The sequence below is a fragment of the Stegodyphus dumicola genome, chromosome 1 (genome assembly GCF_044657685.1).
Source record: "Stegodyphus dumicola isolate Sdum_Otavi_A_Nest chromosome 1, ASM4465768v1".
NCBI lineage: Eukaryota > Metazoa > Arthropoda > Arachnida > Araneae > Eresidae > Stegodyphus > Stegodyphus dumicola.
The window spans coordinates 93,346,227-93,367,060 of NC_140768.1; the positions used below are offsets into that span (position 1 = coordinate 93,346,227).

The window sequence follows — 20,834 nt, forward strand, 5'->3', positions numbered from 1 at the left end:
TACTTTGTCACAATATTGTAAAATAACCTAATTCCTCAAAAAGTAATTAAAAATACAATAAGAAAAAGCTGGCATTAACCTTATTATTTTTTAGATTTTTTGAGTTAGAGTTAGATAATGAAATTTTATGCTTAAAGCCCTATGGGACGGTGTAAAGTGGATGGCAGATTCTGAAGATCTAATGTTTAAATGTACAAATAATTCCTGTCACAACGTCTATTTTTCCCCTTAAAATTTGGCACAATACTTTTAATTCTGTTTTTAAATAGTTTTTAAAAAACTTTGCTGGCCAATTTTATTGTTATTAACTTATGGGCTATTTTCATTTCTGGCAGCTTGATCGCCCTCTAGCTTGAAGAATTACGACTTTAACTAACAAATTACTATTTTTACATTATTTCTGCTTACTTTAGAGGCCAGTTTAGGTAATATTTTGTTGAATTTAGCCATTTTCTTTTTTACCCAGCCCAATTTTCTTCAAACTACTATGACAAGACACCTTTTTTCCGGATTTTTCAACACATTTCACCCTCCCTCTTTGCAGTGAGTCAGGTTTGCTGCCAATGGTCAGTTACTTTACATTGGCTCTTTCCCAGTGACGTTTTTTTCCTCCTTTCTACGTCATCCTGCGAGTTGGAAAGCAATAAGCACGCTTGAGGTTTACCCACCCTTTTCGAATTTCATCGTTAACCAAAGAAGAAGGCACTGATACAGATCTGTTTTTAATAATATATTTTCTCTAAAAATTTTTTTTAGGTCTTAGCAAGACCCTTGCTTCAATTTGTCTATTTTGTTATCATTTTCGTTTTGAATTAAAAATAATTTTCGGAACTTTTACAAAGTATTAACTTTACAAATAATACTTTACAAATAAATAATACATATTATTTATTTGTAAAGTATTACAAAGTATTACAAAGTATTAACTCTTCAAGCTTGCAGGTCCACCCATAAGATCTAGTATATTTTGACTAATAGCATATCGCTATTTATTTTTTTCTGTACATCGGCATTTCCATTCCATTATTTATTATCTTTATTACACCTTAATGTGTTAATTCAAGCGGACGCGTAGGGAAATTGGAACAGAGAATTGAGACTAAAGTTTCTGACATAGTTTATTTAATTAATTGAAAAATGTGTCGCATACAGTTTCAATTGTCTGTTTTTGCAAAATGCAAGATGGAGTTAGCTTAGTTTGAAGTTCATTAAAAAATATTTCCCCTGACGCGCCATAGTGAACTTCGAATTGGGCTGATCGACCATTTACCGCTTCTTAATTTTATATTTAACTCGATTAATTAGTTAATACTTTTACTATGTTTTAAATATACTTAATTAATTTTGCATATAGCTTACTATTATTGCTGATTTTTACTTGTAAATAATCAAATGTTGTATTTTTCTCTTTTAACACATTTCATTGCAACTACCGTATTTGATGGCACATAAGACGCACCCTTATTTAGAAGGCCACACACATGGAAAAAAGGTTTCAAACTTAAAATGTGGTTTCTTTTAGTTCTCCCATTTCGTAAAAGCCAAATAAACAATCATTGAATGCAATTACTAAACATATTTTTATTAAGGAAAATTAACAAACGGCAAGCTATTTTGAACATGATATGTAAATTTCAATGATGAATAAATGAATGAACGGCAAGCAATCAAACATAATACAAAATAAAGCAGAAACAACAAAAAACACAGATTCAATGAAAACGTTGCCTATCATGAAATTAGACTTTAATCACTTTCAAAACCATAAAAATCCTTTTCACTATCATCATCATTGAAAACGAGAATATCGTCATCACTACTGTTTCCGTCATCGTTAGTATCACATTCTTCGAATATTACGTCGTCTTCTGTTCTGTCAAGAGCATTACTGATTCTGCACTTCTTAAAGGACTTAACGATTGCTTCAGCCTTTACGTCCTCCCAAGATCTTTTTACCCATTTGCACACTTGTGAAATAGAGGGCTGCTTCATTCTACCTGAGGGCGTGATGTGGCTCTTCTATCCACTTGTTCCATCGTTCTAGCATTTTTTCCTTAAATGGCTTATTCACCAGTACATCTAAAGGCTGTAATTGGCTAGTCAGACCACCAGGAATGACAGCTATCTGGGTTTTTAATTCTCTCACTTTATTCTTTATGGTTTCAGTTCTATGGGTGCTAAACTGATCCAAAACCAAAAGAGAGGGTTTTCTTAAGAGTTCACCAGGTCGCCTCGCCCATACGTTCTGTAACCGCAGTTTCATTCCAGCTTCGTCTATCCAGCCTTCCGGATGAACATGAATAATTACACCCGTTGGAAGTTTTTCTTTCGGATAAGTTTTTCTTTTGAATATGAAAATTGGAGGTAGTTTTGTACCATCAGCACAACATGTTAGAACTACCGGGTTTTTTCATGACCTGTGGTTTTTATGGTTATTGATTTAGACCCTTTAATACTCACAGTCTTGTTGGATGGTATATCAAATGTGAGTGGAATTTCATCCATATTTCCTATTTGACCGAGCTCAAAGGAAGTTTTCTTGTGTGCATTTGTATGCACGGTATAAAACCTATGAAATGCTACTATTTTTTCTTAATAATCTGCTGGCATTTTCTGTGCAATAGTTGTTTTTGTTTGCATTGATAAGCCTTGCCTTTTCATGAACCTGTAGCACCAGCCCTGAGACCCTGAAAAATTCTGATTCCCATAATTTTCTGCAAATCCTTTGGCCTCATTGATTACCATTTTGGTTGAAACACTTATCCCAGATTTCCTCTTATCTATCACCCACATTTTTACTTCATTTTCAATTTCAGGCCAAGATGGAGCTGGGCATTGAAGGTTATGTTTTAGTTTTTTAGCAGTTTTCAGTTGATCTTCCTGCAGTCGCCAAGTACGTATAATTTTTTCAGTAGGTGGTGGACCGAAATGCCTTGCTGCTGCTCTGTTTCCATGCACTTTGGCATAGTTTAACACTTCTAGTTTATACTGAATTGTATAGCTTAATCTCTTGTTTCCTGTAGTCATATTTTCCAGGGTATTTTTTTTTAAACAAATAGTTTTAAGCACCGATACAGACAAACATTTATACAGAGTAGCACCGATACCGACATGTGTATCGGCTGAGTCAAAGAAAGTCTATGTAAAGAAGGAAAGGCTCCATAGACGTAATGTGATAGTCGAACCTGTTCGAACTTCGACATCAGCTTCGAGCTTTGATGCTTTTTGGCGACATATATTTCATGCATGCGCAAAATAATTATGGCAGATTTAGAAAAGGTTATGTGTGTCTAGACCTTTATCTGTGCTAAAAATAGCATTCAGTATTGAAAGTTAACCTGTGTCCTTCATGTATAAGACGTCCTTCATGTATAACTTTTGAGACCAAATTTAGGGAAAAAAGTGTGTCAAATACGGTAATTTTGCTTATGTTAAAGTTTTCATGGAACCACAGTATTTAAGCAGCTTTTTAGCGTTTGTACTAGAATTTATCTTTTCTGCAAAATTTCTTTAATTTTGCAGCACAATGTGCAAAATTTTTGACCACATAGGTCTTTAATCATTTGTTCTTTCTACTTTACTTTAAATTATATATATATATATGAATGCAAAATTGAACATTGCCAAAACTTTTTTTGAAGTTACTTCTAATTCATGTAACGATTATGTAATTGTCAGCAACTGTAGTCATCAGTTCTTTGCACATTATCATGGATATGGAATACACAGTTGAAAAATAATTGAAGTGCACTTTGGGCATTAGGGTTGTCATTAACATTCATCCACTTACACATAACCTTTGCATTTGTAACTATACTTGGGAATTTAAACAAAAAAATTGAGCTAGTAGCCTATATGAAATATTTAACGTTTTGGGGATAAAATAAAAATTTTTGACTTGTCACAAAACAAATATCAGTAAATGGCATTATATCATATACATAAAAATTATTAAATAAATATATGGATACAAAAATAACTACAATAATAAAATCAAATATATACAACAGATCATTACAAAGAATAGGACTTCTCTTTGCACTTTTTTTTCTCTTTAGCTTTTAGAATCACCAGAGTCAAGATAAATGTGATTTATTTAATAGCCATTACCTTTCTATTATTTTCCATAACTAACAATAAAGTTTAAAATGAAAAGAGTGTGAGCGACACAAAATACAACATGGAAAAGCAATCGTCACATGAAAGGAAACACCACTTTTGCCAATCTGAGCGATAACTGATTCTTGTTTGGCTTCCAGCCTGTTTTACCAATTGAAGGTGGTAACCCAATTTTGCGAAAGCTCACTTCCCAGAATTGTTCCTCCAATGTTCCGGCAACAAATATCGTATGTGATAACAGCATTACTTAGATGAGAAACAAGTGGTTGACTCCCAAGTCTCATTGCATGTCACTATTCTATCCCAAAACTTCTCCCCTTCTGTGTGATACCAGAAAAGAAAGTCTAAGGTAGTGCCCGTTCGACTGGTTTTGTGGAGCTCCATAAGAATTTTTGATACCTATCAAGCACAGAACTTCCTGTAGCCTAATTTTCCGGTGACTACCTAGTACAAAATAGTCCAAGAAATGTTTGGAAATTATTGTGAAAGTTCTCACATTGTGAATCGCTGGATCTGATGGATTTTGTTGTCAGTTTGTTTGATAATATCATAACTCTCTGCAGATGGCGTCCCACTCCTTGATTCATGATCAATGTTTGTTTTTCATTCGTTGAAAAATTTCACTCACTGACATTGCACCTTCTCTAATAATTTTTTTACCTGTATTTGACACATAATTCATGATGACTGTCTGCTGCTGACAGTTTCCCCCCCCCAAAAGAAATTGTACTAATCCTCATACCTCACATTTGACGAGATTTTCAATAGCAGTACACATTTTGTAACATTATAACCTGCATGCACATGGCAGTATGACCCTGTCACTAGGATAGCAAAAAGCTTACTAAAACATGGATTGCTTGATGTTACAATGGTTGCACTCCACTAACTGCTACTAGCGCTATGCCACAATGGAGGTTAGTTTCCGAATTGCCCTTGTACAATACAGGGCACAAAAAAGTACAACATAACATAAAAGGACTGCTGGATATATAAAAAATTTGTACACGGAACTGAAGAAATGACCAGTTTTTTTTATTGTGCTGGACTGCCTCTCATACTTATCTTTGTGCAGCTTCATTGTATAGGAAATGGAGAAACAGAATATTCATAGCAGATGCGTCATATTTTTCCATGTGCAAAAATTTTAGCAGTTTTGATATTTCTTTGACTTATTATAATAATTTTACAATTACTTAATATTTTTACACAATGTGTCTGAAAATAAACAAAGATAAGAGAATACAGACAAAGAAAAAAAATGAAAACCTTTCGATGCATTATTTTTATAATATAAATGTTCATTTTCCTTGCTTTGCACGTGATGCTGTCATTTCATCTGTTACTTATTTAAACTTTTCACATTGTTCTATGTCTTGAAATTAGAAATTAAAGTTAATGACCTAAAACTGCAATAGTATATTACAGTACAAGTGAAAACATTGACAGTTTCACTCATGCGTGTGTCGTATTTGCACAATAATTATGGGGTCCCACAAAATTTTTGTAACAATTATGGGGTCCTGGGGGGTCGCAAAAAATCACAGTGATAAAAAGGGGTTGCGACTGAAAAAAGTTTAAGAAACCGTGCAATAAAACATTCTATCAGCGGTCTGTAGTCCTCCATTGTGAATCAACTTTTTCATTTTTTTGTTGCCTTCCATCTGTTTGTTTTCAGATTCGTGTTCATTTTTATTGTTTTTGTCTTTCACTTGTGCAACTGTTTCATCTCAGTAACTTCTTTACAACTTGAAATTAAGCCTGCTATTTTATAATTTTCTTTTTTTGTAAAAGCTCGTTTCCTGATTGGTCCTGCAATTTTTTCCAGCAATGAATAAGGCTTATATATTCAGATTTGTTCCAAGATTGAGATATCTACCACACTTTGTCCAAGGGATATATTTTCTTTAGTTTACTGAACATCTAACACTCTTTTTCCATAGCTAAAACAAGAAATTTATGTCTTTATCTCTTCTTTAGTGCTCACAAAATGACTTGATTCATTAATTAAACATACTGAAGTCATGCGGTGGGTGAAAAACTTAGCTGTTTATCTTGTAACTATTCTGAATTAGGATGGATGATGCATTGTCGAGAATTAAAAATGTTTTTCTTGATAGATTTTTTTTTGATTTTATAAACTTTTCTACCAAAGGAACAAACTACTGATAAAACTGGTCCTTAAAATTGTTGAATACATTTGATCTATTCTTATACTAAGCAGGCAAATCATAGATTGTGTCAGTCCATTTGTGGACTTTTTTATGTCTTTAAACATCTGGGGATTTTTCTGTTTGCTTAGTGCTAGTTTGAGCATAAGGTCTATTGCATTCATGCATGCTAAGTTTGTATTTCTCTTCTTCATTTTTAGGATAGGAACAATTTCTCTTCGCTGAATCTTTTTTGAAGGTAGAATTTGAATATTCAGACCAAAATCAACACAATTGTAAATTTGAACTCTAACTAAGTCTTCCTTTTCAATTAGTTTGTGGAAGATTTCTTTGAATTTATTAACATTTTCCAAGTCAGAAGATAGTTTTCCATCACAAACTTAAAACTGTCTAATATCACAAACTGTCCATAGTGCTATTTCCACTTTTTGAGTCAGTCAATACAAGCAATAAATCCAGCATCTCCTTCTTGAAATCCCTCATAGAATTTGAAGGCCTGCTCTTGGTGAATGGGTCCTGAAATGGGTGTTAGTTCCTTTTCCATTTGCTACCTAGACTGCAAATTACTCTCATTGCCCCATTCATACTTTCCTTCTTTTCTTTCTTTAGTTCTTTTGGTGCCTCAACATGTGGGTGAGCGTGATCATGCAGAAGAATAATTCTGTCATGTCTGGAGAAGTAGTGGGTGCATTTTTCTATGAATGCTTGGCTCAATCTCATCAGCTGTGTTTGGTAGAGAGCCCCAGTGATGTTCTGAGCAACTCATTGGCTGTCAGTGTTGAAGCATGGCCAGGTGGTTCCCATAATTTTTTCTTCTTTGGATTATCCTAGTAGGTTCCATTTTTCATATTCAGTGACTATATGATGTAAAAAACCCTTTTGTTTGTGCCTGGCAAGCGGCAGTTCACATGTAAAAAATTGGTGTTCAACGTTTCTCAGCTTCAATTCGTATGGAACTTAATTTCCTTGCTTTTGAATGATTCCCAATGATTTTAAGGCAAAAGTGCACTTCAGCCCCTATTGGTGATATTCAAATCTTTTTCGCGAAGTGAGCTTTGAAATGGTCCTTGAGCCTCTATATTAGCATTTGCATAATTTTTAGAACCTTACATGTTTACGTGTCATCATTATCATAACATTTTTATTTAAATTTTTAATTCTGGTTCTTTATAATGAACATTGCTTTTTTATTTCCAGTTTGAAAGAGAAAGACTTACTACAACTGAAGATAATCTTGAAATGTTCTTGGATGTTGCTGCAGAGGTGAGTCGAAACATTTTAAGTTAATACGAGGGTTGGAACTTTAATAGTGGCAACTATTTATTTACAAGGAATACAAAAGTGATTCATGTCACCATGTTTTACAGTCCTTCAATGTAGTCGCCAGCATTGTGTACAACCCGTTTCCAACGATGTGGAAGTCGCAGAATACCTGTAGCAGCGCCTGTTTTGTTGATAGTTTGAATGGACCGGTCTACTGCTGCAAGAATCTCAGGAACAGTTTGGAAGCGAGTGCCACGAAGTGGTTCCTTCATCTTAGGAATTACGTCATTATCACAAGGGCTTAGATCTGGGGAGTATGGTGGATGTTAAAGCACTTCCCAGCCCCATCGCTTGAACAAATCAGTCACAGCTTGTGCTGCATGCAGCCGAGCATTGTCATGCAAAATGAGAGGAGCGTTCTGCAGAAAGTGTCGCCGTTTTTTTCTCAAAGCTAGTCGGAGATTGTGCTCCAAAAATGAGCAGTAATACTGCGCAGTGACAGTCTGCTGTGGGGGAACGGTATGCGTTAGGATGACACACCATCACAGTCGTACACGAGAATCACCATAACTTTCACATTGCTGCGGTTCTGATGAAATTTCGAACGCTGTGGTGACCCGTGATGACGCCATTGGTTTGATTGGCGTTTCAGTTCTGGCTGGTGTGATCGGGCCCAAGTCTCATCCAGCGTAATGATACGGCATAAAAAAGCATCTCCTTCGCGCTCATAGCGCTCCAGGCGGGTTCGGGCAGCATCGTATCGTAGCCATTTCTGCATTTCCGTCAATTGATGTGGAACCCATCGTGAAGCAATTTTTCTCATGGACAGGCGTTCCTTCAGAATGTGCAGCACAGTCGTATGCACTAATCCTGTTTGTTCAGCCGGCTGATGAATTGTTTGGCGGTGATCACTGTCCATTAGTGTGGCAACAGCTTGCACGTCTGCATCGCTGACACTCGGACGACCTGGCCGCAGCATGTCTGCCACGTTTTGGCCTCCTTCATTGAATGCTTTCACCCATCTTGCTATGATTCTTTAAGGCAATGCAGATTCCCCGCAAGCGTCTTGAAGCCCTTGATGACACTGTCGTGCTGTGCGACCTCTGGCACATTCAATTTTTATCCAACATCGTTCTTGTTTTGAAAACGTCCTGACAACACTTACTTTAGACCGCGAGCTAATACAAGGATCCATTCTTTGCGTCACTCCGCATGTGCGTGACGTAGGCAGGATGAGTCTTTTTGCTGAGAGGTAAGGTAGGTATGTAGTTCACGTGTGGTATACGCGATATTCTTTGGTTTTGTTGCACAGCGTTTTTTCAGCTGTGTTGCCACTAATAAAGTTCTAACCCTCGTAATTTGGTTACTGAATGTTCTGTGAAATTTATGCTTAAATGCCCATTAAGTATAAGATGAAAATCATCCTTGTGCATAATGTTTACATATGTATTCTTTTTTCCCTTATGTTATTATTATTAACATAGTGTAAGGAAGATTCTGAAGTGGATAATGAACAAGGTTATGTCTCAAAGAAAGTAACCCAAAAAATGGATCATAGTCGGCAAGAGGAGAGAGACATTGGCAAAGCTATTCGTCGTAAGTAGCCCTCTGAGCTTTATATTGTTAAGACACTGATTGCTGAATGTATTATATTGTTTAAAGAAGTAGCATTCATTAACTAATAATTCAAGATATTTAATTTGTAGTATTTTAAAATATGTTATCCATTAGAATTTTTTTCAAGATGTCTCAATTTTGCTATTATTGGTTTGGAAGGAAATGAAATTTCCATTAAATTGCAGAATTTTGAAATTTCAATTTTAAAACTAAAGCATAGCATTGATCATTTAGTTAAAATAAAAATGAAATTTTTGGTATTCTATAAAGAAACTCAGAATAAATAATTAATCTGTGTTAAATCTTATTCCAGTTTTGCTAATAAAATATATTGTGATGATGTATTGCTTACACAGGATTTGACCTAATATTAGCAAAATCTGCTAACCAAACTATAACTTGGATCTTTTCTATATTGTGTATTTGTATGACGAGAAGGTGTACCCTAAAATTCAGTACTCAGTGTCTCTCTTTTCAGCTTGAAAATTAATTCCATTTTAAGAGAACTTCTTCCCACAGTGTATGGTTCCCTGTATCTTGATGATATGCTGTCACGGTTAAGATATGAGAGCTACTACGAGACAACTGCTAATCACTCTTAACAGAATAATAAAGGGGCTCAACAACAATGGTTTAAATTTTTCTAGCCAGAAGACCGTTTGCGTGCATTTCTCTCGTGAAAGAAATCTACATCCTGAACCAGAGAGATCTTGATGGCCCCTTGATTTGAGTCTAGTCAGAAGCAAAATTCCTGGGAGTCATATTTGACAGAAAGCTCACATTCCTTCTGCATATATTAAATTTAAAGAAAAATGTGCTTAAGCTCTCAACATTCTGAAAGTCGTAGCTAATACTTTATGGAGAGCTGAATGTTGTTCTATGCTTCGCATATATAGATCTTTAATTCGTTTCAGACTTGACTATGGTTGTGTTATCTATGGATCAACAAGACCTTCTGTGCTATTGAAATTGGATCTGGTCCACTTCAAGCTCTACGGATATGCTCTTGTGCTTTCAAAACATCTCCAGTCCAAGTTTATATGTCATCTGTTTTGAACCATCTTTGGAGTTCAAATGCAAGCAGTTGTCTCTTGAATTTCATTATAAAATGTCACAAGCCAAACATCCGACTTTTGATATCTGAGCAGTATTGTCATTTCTACTAAGCATGCCGAAAAATTCAACTTAAATGATCTGCATCCCAAAAGCTTTAACCTTTTCGGTATTGCTTCCTGGCAAGGAGCAAATATTCGCATACTTGACATTTTTGGAGGACTTACGAAGAGCAACACCAATGATGTCCAGTATCAACAAATATTCCTAGAGCATAGAAGCAGACATTCTAACTATAGAGCATTTTTTAATGATGGCTGAAAGAAAGTTCATCATATTCTGACTGTCTAAGTGCTCTTTAATCAATAAATGTTAATATTAGCCATACATTGGTCTTAGAAATTTTAAAGGCACACCTATGTTTGAGGAATGCAGGTTATTATGTTGTGTACTGCTGGGTGCCTGGACATGTTGGCATCAAAATCAATGAACTTGTCGATATTGCAGCAAAATCAGCTGATTTTACATCTGAAAATGATGTTTTCTTTACAGACATGCGGAATTACATCAAAAGCAAGTAGTGGAGGTGGCGAGAGCACCGGAAATGTCAGGCACAGAACAAATTAAGGCAGGTGAAATCCAATTTGGAGTACTGGGAGTCGAGAGGGAATCAAAATGAGGATGTACTGTTGACTCACCTACAAATCAGGCACTGCAGATTGACACACATCAGTATCTCTTGAAAGAAGATATTGAGTCTATGTGTGGTACTCGCACTGTTCCCATTTCAGTCAATAATATTTTAACTTGTTATGCTGCTTTTGGTCAGAAACGCATAGCATTTTAACTCTATGAATACTAAGTCAAGAGAACTCATTAGAGGAAATCCCCATATTATCCTCATAAAATTTATAAAAGACATTCCTTTTTACCATATAATTTGAGTTTATTTCCTTTTTTTCCTACTCTGCTTGTTGCTAGGGCATTTTTTTACTTTCATCTGTGTGCACCTTCTTCAATATTACAGGATATATTAACGGTTTATATAATACTGTATCATGCTCCTAATGCATTTTAGTTTTGCTATATTTTGTCTATGGTATACAAGTGAATGATTTTTATTTACTCTCAAAACACTGCCCATATGAACCTCATCTTATACACTCTTCTGCAAAAAAATTGAAGCACCATGAAGGAAGTGGTTGTTTTTGATGAAATTGAATATGTGTGTATCTCATACACAGATAATAAAATGATTAAAAAATCAAGGTCATAGTACCTGTTCATGGCTCACAGTCACCCATTGAGTGTTCAAATTAGTAGTTGGTCGAACTGCCCCTGGTGGCAATGCATGCGTAAATTCGTCAAGGCAAGGTGTGTTCGAGTTTCCTAATGCCATCCTGGGACACATTCTGCTAGGCATTCATCAGTTGTCACTCCAGGAGTAGTAGCCAAATAGTATGTATGGTATAGTTAAATTTGATGATTATAGCCGCTAATTTGAAAGGCTTTCGGATATTGCAAAACGAAGAAATTTTCTAATTAACGGATTTTGTAAAGAAATGTGAAGAAGCAGTAATAAATGAAGATGATATAAAAGAAATTTTTCGTTGTAATGACAATGCTCCTCAATCATCAATCAATTAATGAATGGCGAAATCTGTAGTATGGTTCTAGATCCAGTTGAAACAGCAGTTACAGAACTTCAACAATGTAACTAAACAAAAGATTATGTCTGTCTATAGAATTAAGAAAAAGTATTAAGACAAAAAATGAAGCAACGTAAACAACTTACATTGAAAGAAATGTTTAAGAAGGTAAACAAACAAATATTAAGCTTTTTCTTTGTAAATTTAGATACCATTTAGATCATAAATGCTTCATTATTTCATAAATCACGATTTCATATTTTTAATTTTGTAATTTCTACATGCCATCTTTCTAGATTTAAACTGATGATCTAATATCCGGAAAAATTCCAAATCCAGAATCGCCGAAGTTCCGACGAATCCGAATTTCGGACTTTGTATTGTATATATATTAAATTCAATCTCTGAAGTGTGAAAAAAAAATCATGGTATAATATTTTTTTAATAATATTAAATGTAAAAGTAGTTGTTTATGAAAACGTTATTTTTAATAAGCTTATTCAGGAGGGGCATTATTGTAATATGTGTTTGTTGTTTTACCTGAACTGCTGACAGTAATGTTTTCAGCACATTTTTTTTTAAGAATTTAAACATTAAATTTGTGCAGGTCTATTGATATGTTTTTAATTTGTATAGCATTAAAATGTAGTCAGGCATGTTATAATCAAGTTAAAACAGATTTTTTTTTTTTTTTTATCTTTGGTAATTATTTAAAACATTCCTTCTCTTTTTCCTTTTGGAATTAATTTTTTTTTCTGATATCTTTTTAGAACATCAGCGACTTAATGCAGCTCTTGAGAAATGTGAATATTGTTTAGATCAACCTAGTATGAAAAGATATGTATTGGTGGACATTAGAGATCAGGTAAAGCATTTGACATTGTAGAAACTGAAAAATAAAGTGAATTTTTTTTGCAAAATCAATTTACTTTTTAATGTGTTTTGAGAAAAACTAGGTATATTTTTTCATTTACGTATACTATTTAGTCATTTTTAAGTCTCAAGAATTTTTATTCCTTGACTTAATTATAACAAAATTGTTGAGATCGAAGCTCATTGTCAAGTATAATTTTTTTATGACGTTCTGATGTTCATCCATTATAATCTTAAGATAGATTTTCTTATCAAATTAAAACTTTTTCCAAAAAATTTATTTAAACTTACAGCTTTTGTGTAATTTTATATATTTGTCAATATTTTTGAATAGTTAATATTATATATGGAAAGTAAAACTAGAAATGATCTATCCTGTTGTTAATAGTTAAGTAGTATAATTGGATATCTTAATTTTTTATATTTTTAAATTTGTATATGAGCATATTTGCTATAAAATAAATAACTCTGAAATAATTCATATTGTATCTGATTAGCTTAAGTGCCATACATCTATTTAAAAAAATAAAAAATAAAAAAAGTAAAGCAATGAAAATTTATTTAATAAAAACTGAACATGTAGTACATGCTTGATGATGATTGTTACCAGTTAAAGAACTAGAAAAACTTGAAATGGGGGGGGGGACTTTTGAAATATTTCCTGGAAGACAATTTGTTGTTATTTTTTATTTATTTATATATTTATTTATTTTAAATTTATTTCTTTGTTATGACTTTTTTTAAAAAAATAGGTTCAAAAAAGTATGTGAAACTGTGCTAAAAGTAAAAAAAAAAAAAAAAAAAAAAATCAAACAAAAGTTTTGAATAAACAAATTAATCAATTTTTCTAAAATTTCAATTATACTGTTAATTTTGGAAGCTAAATTTTATTTAATCTTACAATTTATTTCAACAGATTTATTTGTGTCTACCAAGTTACCAGTCCCTGGTGGAAAATCATTGTTTAATTGTACCAAAACAGCATGTTTCATCCTTTCTGGCACTGGATGAAGATGTATGGACAGAAGTTGAGGTATATGTGTGTGTCTTGCCGTATTTCTACATCTGTTTCTGAAAAATTTATTTATTTATTTATTCTTTTTGTGTGTAATACATATAAAGTGATGTGTGATTATATTTAATTATCTCCCTAAGGGAGACTGATTTGCCCCCCCCAAAGAAATGGTTTTATGTAATGGAGTCAGCATGCTGACTCCAGCATATTGTAAAATATGATGAGCAAATAACATGACCATTCTGTAAAATATTATGGTTAATCTGCAAAACTAGGAGTAAAAACTATTTTCTCATTAAGATATGTGAAAGGTTAAGTGATTAACACACAATTATTTTCTTTTATGAAGCATTCTTATGTTAATTAACCAATTATTATTTTTGATTTATGATAACTTCTTCCTTCTTTATTCCTCACCAGAATGCAAATGACCTTCAGGATTTAAACTAAGGGTTTTGAATCGTAGAAAGAGAGAGTTTCTGATACTCATGTCTACTGCTGGTTTTTTTCACCAGCTCCATTTAAAAGTGATATTCTGGCTTTGACGTTCTTGCTAGCTGATGCTTTAAACTTGTGCATAAGTGAAATAAGTGAGCTAGCTTATTTCTTATTCTTTTGAATGTGTAGTCTTAGAATATGTTACCTATGAATTTAATTGTCTGTTTTTATTTAATTTAGCTACAGGGGGTGTTTTTTTCCCCCATAGCATTAAATTGTACCTTTACGTTCGATATGGCTTAAGTTAAAAAAAGATTATTTTAAATCTTCCTGAGTGTTTGTTAGTTGTTGAGTGTAGTTATGTCAACATGTACAAATTATGTATGCAGCATGTAACTTAAGTAAATATGAACTTATGCCAATCATTCCGGTGAAAGTTTGGATAGAAGAGATCCTCTTTATTCAGTTAGATAGTCAACAGATAAGTGGTTTATTGAGAATTAATTGGTTTACATGAAACCAAGAGAAGATCTTATGAATATATTATCCATTATTGGCTCTAAATAACATTGTTTGATGACAGTGTTAAATAGAAATAGGTGATTGTATAGTTTTGATAGTTCTAGAAGTGTTCTGCCGCTGGAAATGGCTTTGTTAGAAATCAGGTTTCCTGCTGTTTTCTTGAAATCCTTTTTCCATAGTAAAACATAAATTTCAAAACAGCATAGCATCCCATTCCAATAACGCACACAAAAAAACTCGCATAATAATTTAAACTGCATTTTTATTTATTATATCTAGTCTAATTCATGACAAAGCGTATTTCTTAACCATTTTTAATCCCCAGAGAGATAAAAAAAAATAATTTAAGAAAGGCAATTAAAATTTAACATCTCTTTTGCCTCGGCCAATTAGGCGAAGAGGTCATTTATGTTAGAATACATTACAGTACATCCACATTCATTTTTTTCTGTTTTTTTCTTTGATTAATTAAGAACTTATACATTACTAAATTTCCGATATTCATTACATTAATTCTTATACTTCAAAAAATCTAACAAACACTATCTTGAATGAACACAAATTAAAGGTAAAGAAGATTCTCTAAAATAATAAGGGAAACAGGGCCTCCAGGAGTTATTCGAGTAATCTGGCAATAAAAGAATGAAAACAAAATTCTTAAAAAAAAGAGAGGGGGAAAAAAAAAAAAAAAAAAAAAAAAAAAAAAAACTGAGTTGTAAGGAGCAGGAATGGTACGAAGTTCAATGGTACGGAGTCACTCCCACACATTGTCCGAGGTTCGTGCAAAGAATGGCAATGGGCCTGTCAACTTCTGTGTTTTTCCTCTCCTTCTAGTGTTCATCGATGAGTTGTCATAGTAAAGGCACCACCTTCTTCGTCAGTCATCTATCTCCTTTTCTCGTCAATAGTCTGTGAGGTTCGTAGGGATCACTCGAAAAATCACATCGTAGCAAGGCAGTGGATGAAGCAAAATCAATAATCCTTTGCAGCAAATGACATCAACAATGCATGCCCTTAGATTTTCATGGTGTAGAAAGCATGAACATCACAGACATCCTACGAAAAATCGTCAAAAGCATAACAACAGAAACACCACGGGCAAGAGCGTAAGAGCAGTCCTCAGAGTGTCTGCAGCGGCCAAACAGTGCAAGAAGCCCAGATAAGCGCGTTCAAGAGAGACGGCAGCAATGAAAAGAAAGTCAAAATGCAAGAGCATGAACACTCCAAATTTATCTCTTAAAATACCGACAAGCATTGTTTCCCAGACTTGGCAAAACTTGCCCCTCAAAAGCTTCCAAAGTCCAATTTTTTGTTTTTCAAAAACTGGTCAAGTCTCAACTGCGCAAGTAATATGAAATTCGCCTACAAAAATTCGCCATCACCAAAATCCTGACCTACTCCCGACCTTTCCATTAACCTTCCTGTTTACAAGTATACCTTATCCGGTACACCCCTTTCGGCTAAACTCCGAACAAAGACCTAACTTCTAGAATCCTGTGGATGCCTGAGCGAAAGAAGACAGGAAAAAACAAAATGGCTCAAAGGAAACAAATATCAGGCAGCCCTGCTTCTTCACATTAAATCATAAAATCAAACTAACATTTCACAATTAATCCATTACAGTTCATTAAATTCTTCCCTTTCACTTTATATTAGAAAATTTTTATATAAATTTTACTTGAGGCACTGGTTCACAGACTGTATCCCAATATATTAAGAGTTAAGTGAAAATTAAAAAAAAAAAAATAATAATAATAATTTCCTCATAATAAAAATGCACGAATAAATGCTTCTTTCTAGGAAAAAAAATGTAATAATATCCAATTAATTCAGCATATTACAGAAATTATTTAATTCTTAAAATCTCGAATTTTACTGCACCACAACAGTTTTATTTATGTATTTATTTATTTTTAGCTATTAGTTTAGTTTACTTACTATTGAGTCACAACAAACACTTTCATTTTTGGAGGGATTTCAGAACTTTAAGTTATACAGTGTATACTAATATATTAATTAATTATATTATTGCTGTTTACAGTCTATGTGTCATTATCAAGTATAATATAATTCTAAATAGTACAATGGAGTTGACTTTGTTCTGTTACTTTCAAGAAAATTTTATAAATTACCATAAGGTTCACATGTTTGAATTTGTAAGACTTAATTTTAATACTGTATTATATTTCATTTTGTAGTTTTCATAATAATCATTGTTAATAAATTATGCTTGTATCATTCTAAATACTAGTTTGTTTTATTACTCTAGCATATGAAATACCAGTTAAGAAAATGGTTTAGGACACAAGAGAAAAATGTCATTTTTATTGAAACGAGCATGAATTTTCGTTACTGCCCACATGCTGTTTTGGAATGCATTCCTGTTCCTGAAGAAGAAGGAGATATGGCTCCATTTTATTTCAAAGTAAGATTCTTGCCTTTTATAAATTACGAATGGAATGCCTTTTATTATTTTTTAAAATAAATTTAGGACAATTAAGTACTGTTTCACATTTTATATAAATCTAGTTTTCATCCCCTTTTTTTCCCTCTAGTTATGAAGTAAAGGAACTGTTATAATTTCGTAAAATTTTGAGTACCAAATATACCCACGTATAAATCAACAATTTTAAGAAAAAATCAAAATTCGAAGCAGGGAGTCGACTTATACACGCAACCTTAAGAAAAAAAAAAAAAAAAAGAAAGAAAGATTTGCTACTGCTGATTGATGACATGTCGGTGAACTTGATTATTAAATATATTGTTCATACAGAAAAAACACAAAATTTTTATTTCTTCTATCCATTTATCTATTAATTTTTTTTTTTATTAAATTTGTTTCAATTTTATTTTCTGTTGATTAGTTAAGTTCCCTTTCCCCATTTCACTTCATTATCTGGTGTCACATATTCCAAGGTGAATATATGCAAGTATAGGGCGAAAGGGATACAATCCGATTTGCTTACTAAAACCAAAGATGGCAATATTAGAAAGCCAGACATAACTTTAATTGCACGGGTGGTGAAAGATGCTTGGGACATTATTCTAGCTGAAATGATAATTAAATCATTCAAAAAGTATAACATTTCTACTAAGTTGGATGGCACAGAAGATGTTGCAATCTATCCAAGTGACGATAATGACACTAGCTGTGATGAATCAAGTGATGAAATTTATGATGACTCGCTAATGACTGAAAAAGAATTTCAGGATTTATTTGCAGATTCTGACTTTAAATCAGAATTTGAAGGATTCGAATGAAATTCTTTGAAAATTTTGCACACATTTTAAAATTTTATCATGTGCTAAAATGAAAATAAACAAATATTCACAAAAGTGTGAGTATAATTTTATCAAGTACATCGGCATGTTGTATCAGATGCGCTGTCGCGGCAGCTCATGCAACAAATTTATTTTTTTGAAAATATTTCTCAAAAGTCTGGGGATTGACTTATATGGTAACTGAAAAATTATTAGCCATAGCAAGTTGTAATTTTGTATTATGTTATTGTTATAGCATCTAGTTGTGCAATGTTTATGCTATAGCATCTAGTTATACACTTGTCATCTGGCTCCAGAGCAAATCTTGACTCATCAGTAAACATGACATTGTCCCAGTCAGACACTTTCCAATTGACATGTTCCTGGCACCACTGTAATCATGCCCCTCTTGATTGGACGGATAGAGGAACACAAACTCAAGGTACCCGGGTGTACAGTCCACTCATATGTCACCTTTGGCGTACAATAGCTGCAGATATCGCCTTACCAATGGACGCTGTAACCATTGATGTCACACGTGTGGAGGTCGCTCTGCGATTCCGCTTGGCTACAATAGCAATATATCGATCTTCCGCGGGGGTTGTAACCCTTGGGCGACCGGCTACAGGCCTTCGGACAACTGCCTGTATGGTTTGGAATTGTTTCCATAAACGTGAAATTACAGAATGATGAATGCCGAAGACAAGAGCAGCATCTGTGATTGACTGTCCTGCTTCAATGTGCCCCACAGCACACCAGCGCTCAGAATCTTCCATTCGTCTTCTCGAAGTTATAGAAACACGTATGTCTTGAAAACAAATTGTATGAAAGTTTTAAAGACCTTCTATCAGCACTTGCAATCAACTTCTGTAACCCTTCATAAAACTGGCTTCTTATAAGACTGCCTTTTTTGCATATTTCTTGAAATGAAAACACGATTGGCTGTTACCTAACATATTTGTATACTTCCATCTACCTCTGCAGCAAATTGAATCCCCTTCACTTCTGATTGGCTTCCAAAAATTAGCATTTTCCTTTCCGTGCTTAACTTTTGGAAGTGAGTGTTTATGTAGTTAGTCTAGCAATAAATATCTAACAATATTTAATATCAATTTATTGTCGCAATACAAAAATGGGGAATTTAACAGGAGATAGGAGGAAGTCGTGGTTTTTCAGATTTAAAATTTTTTTATAATGCATGTTCATTGTTGTCGTAAAGGAAATGAAAATAGGAATAAATTTTTAAAGAGAAATATATAATTGAAAAAATTATTATACATTGGCAAGTTTTTTATGTATAAAAAAAGTAAAAATTAAAAAACATAAATGCCTTTTTCTTCAGCTGATGTGTAGAATGTTAACCCATTTACTGCCAAGTATTTTAAATTAAATTTTGCCTTATGAATAGTTCCTCTTTATATCATAAAGACATGAGTAGAATATTTTTATTAAAAAATAATTTCTTATTAGCAATCATGTACTTTTTTACAGATTTCCATTTTAAAACTGTGGCATTATTATTAATTATTTACGTGTTGTACAAAGCATAATGAGTCCAATACTGCATTTACTGTATTGATTCCTAATGTTTGTTTTGCATATGGTATATTTTTTAACATGTTTATTGTAGATGTATGTAGGTTTTTAACATGTTTATTATAGGTATAATTTTACTACTGCATTGTTGCCAAAAATTTTTATTCAAATCTCGGGACATAAATTTTTAAATGAAAGTTGTAGGTAGAACAATGCGACATCTAGTTTTTTATTATGTGTACTATATTACCATAAAAGACCAAAATCAGAGAATGTTTATATTCTCTGGTGAATGTCTACTCTCTCCAAATACGTCTGTGAAAGATTGAATATTTGATTATATTCTTATACATTAAGATCATCACCGGTTGTTGTTGCAGTAAGTAACATATAGCACCAGTCACATAATTTAGTTTATCATTGGTGTAATTTTCTTTTCTCATTCGGAGTGTGCTGTTTGTTTTATGCTCAACAGTTTATTTACATGTGCTGTTAGTTAACTTTTTCCTATTTTGACATATATCAGTATATGTTTTATTAATAAAGAATGATTTAAAAACATAAAAATACAGGGTGTTTATAAAATCCCGGACCCATTTTGATGTTTAATAACTCATAAAATAATAAAGATAGATTAAAATTAATAACACAAATGGTTAGACTAAAAAGTTTCATGACCGTTGTCAATGAACTTCCACGTGTACCCCCTTCGTCTCACGGAGAATATCAAGTTGATATTCAATTTCATGCCAGGTACCGGCAAACATGTGTTGTGGTGTATGCATTCTCCTTAATATCCGGTTGAATAAAACATCACATACAAAAGCACTAGAACAAACACATCAAAAGTAGACATAACATTGCAATAGTTGCCAAAAACAAAAGAGAAAAAAATGCAATTAATAAGCAGACAATATTTAGACTGGAAAATGTAATTATCTGAAATTAACCACACACGCAGACGATATTTACAAAAGTAAAGATATTCAAACCTGAAAAGGAAAATATATAAGTTATTCCATCAATAAATGCCATATCTTGCTTATATCTTCATTATTTTATGAGTTATTAAACATCAAAATGGGTCTGGGACTTTATAAACACCCTGTATTTTTATTCAGCATTCGCCATCAGTGAATGGCGAATGTTGATATTTGCCAGTGTAAATTAGAAATAAGTATATTTAGCAAATACTTCAGAAATACACCAAGCGACTCTGACTGTTGACATACTCTAGATTTCAGTCTTTCACACATATATAAAATACTATAATCTTGTTTTACTCAGTAAAGTAAAGTAATTGACATAATTCAGTTA

General features: G+C 33.1%; 1 protein-coding gene across 4 annotated transcripts in view; it reads left to right on the forward strand.

Moving 5' to 3' along the window:
- LOC118198315 (CWF19-like protein 2) overlaps nt 1-20,834 on the forward strand; it is a 124,747-nt gene that overhangs the window by 82,441 nt on the left and 21,472 nt on the right. For 3 of the 4 annotated variants that reach the window (XR_015041429.1, XM_085817834.1, XM_085817837.1), the window contains 5 exons: nt 7,488-7,553; nt 9,038-9,149; nt 12,643-12,737; nt 13,662-13,784; nt 16,990-17,145. Coding sequence is in view for 3 of the 4 variants with exons in the window: in XM_085817834.1 (XP_085673960.1) it covers nt 7,488-7,553; nt 9,038-9,149; nt 12,643-12,737; nt 13,662-13,784; nt 16,990-17,145 (552 nt within the window). In the remaining variant the exon portion in view is untranslated. The remainder of the gene's footprint in view (nt 1-7,487; nt 7,554-9,037; nt 9,150-12,642; nt 12,738-13,661; nt 13,785-16,989; nt 17,146-20,834) is intronic. The other variant, XM_085817835.1, reaches the window with a different exon arrangement.